The sequence below is a fragment of the Gekko japonicus genome, unplaced genomic scaffold (genome assembly GCF_001447785.1).
Source record: "Gekko japonicus isolate JY-2015 unplaced genomic scaffold, Gekko_japonicus_V1.1 scaffold2892, whole genome shotgun sequence".
NCBI classification, from domain to species: Eukaryota; Metazoa; Chordata; class Lepidosauria; order Squamata; family Gekkonidae; genus Gekko; species Gekko japonicus.
This window is the reverse complement of record NW_015171589.1, coordinates 116,491-125,062: the sequence shown is the minus strand read 5'-3', so window position 1 is coordinate 125,062 and position 8,572 is coordinate 116,491. Positions and strand designations below refer to the sequence as shown.

The 8,572-nt window shown below is 41.9% G+C and overlaps 1 protein-coding gene across 1 annotated transcript in view; it reads right to left on the bottom strand.

Annotated features, from left to right (window-relative positions):
- Positions 1–291: 291 nt before the first annotated feature.
- LOC107117702 (polyphosphoinositide phosphatase-like) overlaps positions 292–8,572 on the bottom strand; it is an 81,381-nt gene continuing 73,100 nt past the window's right edge. The window contains exon 4 of the mRNA XM_015419859.1: positions 292–2,322. Coding sequence (XP_015275345.1) covers positions 2,145–2,322 — 178 coding nt within the window. The 3' untranslated portion in view covers positions 292–2,144. The remainder of the gene's footprint in view (positions 2,323–8,572) is intronic.

Below are 8,572 nucleotides of genomic sequence, written 5' to 3'. Positions count from 1 at the left end.
GTGATCACCACCTTTAAACGCAGTAAGCTCAACAGCCAAATTGTGTCCATGGCAAAATTCACAGCATCCCTAATGTAAACGATTGATATCCAATGCGCTTACACTATCATAGCCTTAATAAAACATTCGATGAAAAGATGGCATACTATCATACCACAGGGAACTTCTCAACACAGAATTAAATTTGAAAAACACCATGTGTGCCCAAACGTATTTATTTAAAAAATCAAACAAAAAAAACCAGTTCTCTTTTAACAAGAATTTTCTACTAATTTATTTTCTCTTGGATGGGCAAAGCTATTAAGTTAGCTAAATTTACACATATTTCATGTAAAGAAGAAAGGCATTAAGGCTGGCTGCTAGAAATAAACTACATATAGCATGACATAATTCACATTTTAAAGTTTCAGATGGCATTTACATCAAATACAGGGACATTAGCGTATTACAGTACAGCCAAGTGTTTCTTTTTCCATCCATTAATAGATAATCACTCCCATACAAATGGAATTTGAGTCTTAAGTCTACTGAAATCAGATGTGGCAGTACAGAGAAATTGTGACCTTAGATAGGAATGCACTGGAACATCTGTGCTCCTTATAAGTACTCTATTCTTTCTTGCATTTTACAAAGATAAAATGTTTGCTGAGTAACAGTAGCTTTTTACATATTCAAAAATGGAATGGGGGTAACATTTGCAATCTTTGGAATAAGCAAAATTACATATTCAAAATGGAATGGGGGTAACATTTGCAATCTTTGGAATAAGCAAAATAGATTTTATGGAGGTCTGGAGTCATAAATGCAGTGGCACCTAGAATGTGTGTAAAGAAACTACTGCAAGTGGCCAGATCTTGCTGTGCCAGATGTTTGCTGCTGGCCAACTGCTGGTAGCCTAGCTTAGAAAGCTGCCTGCCACTGAACACAAGGCTACAGACTTGACTGGCTGATTACTTGTCACTGAGCATGTGACTACTGGCTTGGATTTCATTCGATGCTAGGCAAGAAGCTACTTGCCGTAGTGAAGATAGGAGCAATGGGATTGGTTCTCCAACTCTCCTACCTCACTTTTTTGCCCCTGGCTCTCCTATGTACCAAGATTTCTTTTATGATTGCCTTTTTATGACAAGCTGATTCTCACAGCAATAAAAGCCTGTATTTAGTAGAAGAAAATTTCCTCAAAATGCAGACCCTTCACAGATGGAGATTAGACCAATTTGACTAAGAGCTATAACACGTGAATATCAAAACAAGACATGTTTGTCAGAGGCAACACATCCATTATGTGCCAATGAACAGGGTAGTTATGGAATAAAGCTGGATTCTTCTTCAAACAGGTATCCAGTATTAATGGGTCTGCAACTTGCAGTTCTTGGTATGAAAGAGTTATCATTCCAGAATTACAACCTTAAGTATATAAATGCAGCTCTCCACATCTGTGGCATGTTCTCTTTATTATCTGACAGCAAACTACACCTCTATTTTATCAAATAAAATTTTAATGACATTCAATTCTAATAAGGAAGTTCTAGAAATTATTTTTAAAAACTCAATAAGGTTTCTGCAGAGGCCACTATGATTCTGCCCAGAGGAGGAGCAAGGAACAAAACCCGAATACAGTTTCAAATTCTCAGAAAGACTAATTTTCTGCTATTAAAAAAAATCACAATACTTTCGATCATGTCCAACAATCATCTTTAGTGGATGCATCTAATACCTTACATTTTCTTTCAGACACATTGACTGAACTAACCATTATTTGTGGGTTCACAATAAATATTTTTATAAGTTCAAGGAGGACAAAAATGCATTTCTACACTTACTCAGCATTCCCAGAAGCCCCCACTGGCTATATTACACTAGCAGCATTTCTCCATACTTCAGTGCCTTCAGAAAAGCAATATACATAATTAAACAGCACAATTTATATGAACAGTTAACAAAGCCTGTTGATATCTGCTCTTTTTCTTCCAAGTGTAGTCTTTTTCTTTCTCTTCCACAAGTCTCAACAGAAGAGACTTTCTATTTAGTACCGCAGCTATTTAGATAATGCAATCAAATACGACAAAAAACTATGGTTAGCAGGCACATGTGGTGACCTCTTTCAAGACAATTAATGGGACAAAGTTGAATATAGACATTTTTCACATATATCTGTTTCTGATGTATTCTCGGTACATGAGGAAGTCTTCTTTTCCCAGGGGCTGCATGATGCCCTTGCCAGCCTGGATGTGAGCATGAAAGATTTCAATAGATTTCCTGTCAACTTTAGGAGGCTGGACTTCATAAATGTTGTCTTGGGAAAAAGCTGAGATGTGTGTTCTATGAAAAATTTAAAAACAGCAACATTAAGTTAAATTAAATTCAAGATAAAACACAGAATGGGAGGTAAAAAAGAAAACCTGCTTGGTAATTCCTTCCAATATACCTCATGGGTGCCGGTGCAGACTCAAAAGGTTCCCGTTGCTAACTGCACCCAAGATCAGAGGCCCTCAGTGTGGGCCTGTGGGCACCATGGCACCCGCCAGCACCTTTCCTGGAGCCTGCCAAGTGTCTTTAGGAAGTGGGTGGGGCCAAGTAGGGCTTTAGCCCAGGAGGGCTTCTGATTGGCCATGCAGATTTTAAAAAAAATGTTACTTTGGCAGCAGCTGCCAGCACACTACAAGGATCTACACTGTGTTACTGAAGTTAAGCAATCATTTTGTGGCTGGCTCCACCTCCTGCAGCAGCTATTTTGTAGCAGCGATTTTGCTGCTGCACCCACTGTGCTGTGTCAGAATTCCAAATTTGCCCACAGGCTGAAAAAGGTTGGGGACCCCTACCCAAGCAAGTCTCAGAACAACTAGCATCACAGGACCTATGTGTTGGTGTACTACCTCTACTGGACTACTCCCCCCCCCAGTACATGCCACTAAACTGGAGTATTCAAAGCTTCAGTGTACACAGAAGTGGGATATTGGGTGATTAGACTGATCAATTCTTAGTTTACAGTATGGCTGCACATGTACCAAGGCATTTCTGGTTCCCCAATATGTATGACCAGAAAAAAAACAACTTTGTGAGGCACCCACTAGAGAAGCATCCACTGCAGTGTGAAGGACTGTAAGTGGACAAGAGGAAAGCTAGCAAAGCCCTCGTGCACAAGAAGAAGCACTTTAGGCAGTTTTGAGGTTCTCTGAACCAGGGTTAATTTTAAGAATTAATATAACACCTTGCATACACTAGACTAGAGGCCCAAGAGCACTTTTGAGGTTCTCTGAACCAGGGTTAATTTTGATATTAATGTAACACCTTGTATACACTAGACCAGAGGCTTTCTGCAGATGGAATGGATTTCCATCAGCAAATTGCAACTTCCTTACTTCTTTCTCTCCCCCCCCCCCCCCCCCCTTGTCCAGGGGACAGGAGCGGTACAAGAGGAGATGAGATGAGAGCTCTGCAGTGGGAGAAGGGTTCCATGAAAATCCTCTACCCCTTTGGTCCATGGAAATTTTCCAGTAGCTCCAAGCCAATTACTGTTTTTATTTCCTGCCCTACATGCAGTGAGTTTCTTACTGTAGTTTGAACAGTCCCATCAAGATGAGGCTTCCATCTCAATCTGTTTTTCAAGCACATCAGTGACAAATATGTTCTTCATAACCTCTCCCAATAATAGAAGCAGCACCTGTAGCTTTAAGAAACAAATGCCTTCTTATTGGCTGCTGTGGCAATTGCTAGGAAACCACAACAGTATTGTCAGCCTTCAGCCTTGTTTTCTGTCAGTAAAAGGCAAGATGAAAACACTTTTCAGGGCTGTTTTTGTGTTTGAGGGAGGACTCATTGGGGCCAGGCCTGCCAGCAACCATCAGGCTACTTGCTACCATGTGACTTGTATGCCTCACCCAGGCCTGACTGCTTATTTCTGTTCAACAGCAGCCACCCCATGAAAGCCAGTGTGGTTGGGTGGTTAGAGCGTCAGAAATGCAGGTCTGAATCCCCATTCTGCCATGGAAGCTGGCTGAGTGACCTTGGGCCAGTCACATACTGTCAGCCTATCTCAGAGGGTTGTTATGAGGATATAACGGAGGAGAAGAGAATTACGTAAGATGCTTTGGATCTACATTGTGGAGAAAGACAGGGTTATAAATGAAATAATAGAATGGCTGAAGATGAGATACAAATAAAGGGTAGGCTGATTCATGGGTGGGAAGGAGAGAAGGAAGCAAGGAAAGGTGAGAATATGAGGGTGTCAGAAGGAGGGAAACACTGCAGGGTGAGGAATAAAGAGGTAAGTGAGGTACCCCATGCAAGTCTTTGGGGTTTCCCACTGTGCAGTCAGCATTGCGCAACTGAGTCATATTTTTCCCAGGTGAAGGCTCCTGGAGGGAGGAAGGAGTAAAAGCTGAAGATGAGGGGGCAGACAAAGGTAGATTAGCTGGTGGGTGGGAGAGAAGGAAGCGTGATATGGGGAGAGGCTATAGGGGCTTTCAGTGAAAGGAAAGAGGCAACAGTGGGGAAGGGGGAATTAGATGTCACCACAAGTCCTTGTAAATCGTAAATTCAAAGCTATAAAATGTTCTGTATGCAAGTGAACCTGGTTGTGTGGGAAATTTTCCTACAGTGTATTTGTTGTGTTTCTAATCTAGACAGTGTTTCTCTTATTAGCAATACTAAAGTGATTCTGACCCAACAACACTATCACGTGGTAACTAAAAAATGTAAATACATAAATGGAAACAAATACTAAACTCATGCTGTACATTGTACCATCCAAAGCCTCCCAAGATTCTTGTACAGCATTAACAACTTCTGCTATTGGATCCTATGGGACCTTTCATGATGATCCAGCAACCACAGCTAAGAGATCACCACTCTGTAAGAGGATAGCCCCTCCACAGCTGAGGGTAACACAAGAAAGAAGCTAAAGTACCAAACCACCCCTACAGGAAGTGGAATGAAAAGGTGGCTAATATTGATGCTCTTCAGATGTTACGGTAAGTACAGCGAACACTCAGCCATACTGCTGTTGTACCATTGAAAGACCCGGCCCCACGTGTAATTGTTAATATCTAGGACAAGAGGTGATAATTGGGTCAGAAGGGCCCACACAGTTGTCTCCATCACATGGTCTTGAACCAACACAGAAGTGTTTTGGCTAAGAGCACCCATCCCACTGCTGAAACATACAAAGGCAACCATTGTGCATGCTGATTCAGCATAATAAGGCCCAAAGTGGGCAGAGCTATCCACCACTGCAGAAACATGTTCAAAAAGTGTGGTTTTCTTTCACACAAATGTGTGTGAAGCTTTGTTTACAGCTTGTTTATTTTTTCCAAGTTATCTACAGGCTATAGTTCTTTTAGAAAGCTGATTGAAGATTGAAACATTGATTACTGCTATTGAGGGCCTAACCAGCCACAATGTTTCCCAAGAGGAAAGGTAACTGTGCGCCAAACTACAAGCTCAAGGAAGTACTTCTTCACCCAAAGAGTAATTAACATGTGGAATTCATTGCTGCAAGAAGTGGTGGCAGCTCCAAGCATAGACAGCTTCAAGAGGGGATTGGAGAAACATATGGAGCTATTAGCCACAAGGTATAGATGGAACACTGTCTGGGGCAGTGATGCTCTGTATTCTTGGTGCTTGGGGGGCAACAGTGGGAGGACTTCTGGAGTTCTGGCCCCACTGCTGCACCTCCTGATGGCTCCTGGGTTTTGGCCACTGTGTGACAGAGTTTTGGACTAGATGGGCCATTGGCCTGATCCAACATGGCTTCCCTTATACATTCATTCATTCATTCATTCATTCATTCATTCATTCATTCATTCATTCATTCATTCATTCATTCATTCATTCATTCATTCATTCATTCATTCATTCATTCATTCATTCATTCATTCATTCATTCATTCATTCATTCATTCATTCATTCATTCATTCATTCATTCATTCATTCATTCATTCATTCATTCATTCATTCATTCATTCATTCATTCATTCATTCATTCATTCATTCATTCATTCATTCATTCATTCATTCATTCATTCATTCATTCATTCATTCATTCATTCATTCATTCATTCATTCATTCATTCATTCATTCATTCATTCATTCATTCATTCATTCATTCATTCATTCATTCATTCATTCATTCATTCATTCATTCATTCATTCATTCATTCATTCATTCATTCATTCATTCATTCATTCATTCATTCATTCATTCATTCATTCATTCATTCATTCATTCATTCATTCATTCATTCATTCATTCATTCATTCATTCATTCATTCAATTTATACCCTGCTCTATCCCACACATGGGCTCAGGGCGGCTTACAACATGTAGTAAAACAATAAAACAGTAAAAGCAATAAAACAATTGATGGCACGATAAACAATATAATCAAACTCCATGCCTCATATCAGGTGACGTTATTTCAGAAGCCTTAGCAGTTCTTTAAAAATTGCTGCCAAGCCTTGATCCGGATCAGGGGTGCAGTGCAGTGGGCCCAGGAGCTTTTGTTTCCCCTCCTTGCACCTGCACCTTTTCAGGTGCATAAACAGCCCCCCATGGGGTCACTGCAGAGCACCACAGGATGTACTCTTGCCCATCAGCATTTGCAGTTTGACTCTGCGTCTCTTGTGGCCACTAGAGTGAAGGCTGTTGCTCCTTCAGTATAGAAGAGAAAAAAAACTTTTATCTTGGTTTGGACAAAAGAGATGGTGAGACCTGCTTAAAAAGAAGGAAGAGGGAAGAGTGGAAACTCTGAAAATCCTATTATGAAACAAGGAGAGAAGTGACGGGCGGGGGGGGGGAGAAGAGAGGATTGCACATTGTCTGATTCCACCTTACAGCTGCCTCACTGCACAGATGTGGAAGGAAAAGGGAACGGCATACGGGAAAGGTGGCAGGGACATGATTATCAAAAGCAACAGCAGCAGCATTTGCACATCCTTTCGACATGCACATCCTCTTCCTCTGTGCTTTTTGCCCTGCACTAGGGGACTGCCATGCTATGAGTAACAATTTTCATGCAAATGGCCATAACTAGACAGACATAAAACTTCTGAGATACATGTTGTCAAAAGTCCCTGCCCCAACCCCGGGTAAGGACTTTTGGTTACAAAGGGGTTGCAGCAAAGCAAAGTTACAAAATACCAGAGAGAAACTAAATCTCACCCTAGTCTTGGTAGGTGCCACCAGTCCTTTCAAGTCTATCCCAACAGCCCAGGAGGGAAAGGACAAATCTCCTGGCTTCTCAGGGAATAAAGTCAGCCCTGTAGAGTGGCACTGCAGACTGAGTTTCCAAACACAGTTAGCTGGTGGGTGGTCAAAAGCCAAGGCTCTGGAAAAAGGCTTTGAGGTCAATGAAGGCAAAAGCCATGACAGAATAAAAATATAGTTATTTACTTAAAGTGCAAAAATATTCAAATAAGACGTGAAGGAATAAAATAATTAAATCTAAGCATTTCCAGCATAGCTAAAACACAGAGTCAAGGTTCCAAGTTACCGTTATGGTTCTGCTTAGGCAGTTAGCTCCAGAAAATCAAAATGTTCAGGGCATGGCCTTTCCAAGCAGCAATCAAGATGGATACCAGTCAAGGGAGCTGTACAACCACTGACATGCTTCAGTGCCAAGTGATCACAAAGCACACCATATAGCAAAGGCTAACTAGATTTATCCCCTCATGGATCACTGCCTTGTTGTGGCAAGGGGGCTTGCGTGGTTTGATGAGGCTGTGGGCTATGCCGTAGAGGGCCACCCAAGACAGACAGGCCACAGCAGAGACCTCAGACCCTGGCGAAGGAAATGGCAACCCACTCCAGTATTTTTGCCAAGAAAACCCCATGGACAATATCAAAAGGCTAAAAGATATGACGCCGGAAGATGAGCCCCTCAGGTCGGAAGGTGTCCAATATGCTACTGGGGAAGAGCAGAGGGAAAGTACAAGTAACCCCAGAAAGAGTGAAGCGGCTGGGCCAAAGCCGAAAGGAAGCTCAGTTGTGGATGTGTCTGATGGTGAAAGGAAAGTCCAATGCTGCAAAGAACAATACTGTATAGGAACCTGGAATGTAAGATCTATGAATCAAGGTAAGCTTGACGTGGTAAAAAATGAGATGGCAAGACTGAACATCGGTATCTTAGGAATCAGTAAACTAAAGTGGACAGGAATGGGCGAATTTAACTCAGAAGACCATTATATCTACTACTGTGGCCAGGAATCTCGTAGAAAAAACTGGTGTGGACTTTATAGTCAACAACAGAGTGCAAAAGTCAGTTGTTGTTGTTGTTCAGTCACACAGTCGAGTCCGACTCTTCGCGACCCCATGAACCAGCTCCCGCCAGGCTCTCCTGTCTTCCGCCGTCCTCTGAAGTTGGCTCAATTTCATGTTTGTTGCATCGATGACACTGTCTAACCATCTCATCCTTTGCCGTCCCCGTCTTCTTTGACCTTCAATCTTTCCCAGCATCAGGGTCTTCTCCAGTGAGTGCTCCCTTCTCATTTGGTGGCCAAAGTATTTGAGCTTCAGTTTCATTATCTGGCCTTCCAGGGAACAGTCAGGGTTGATTTCTTTTAGGATTGAC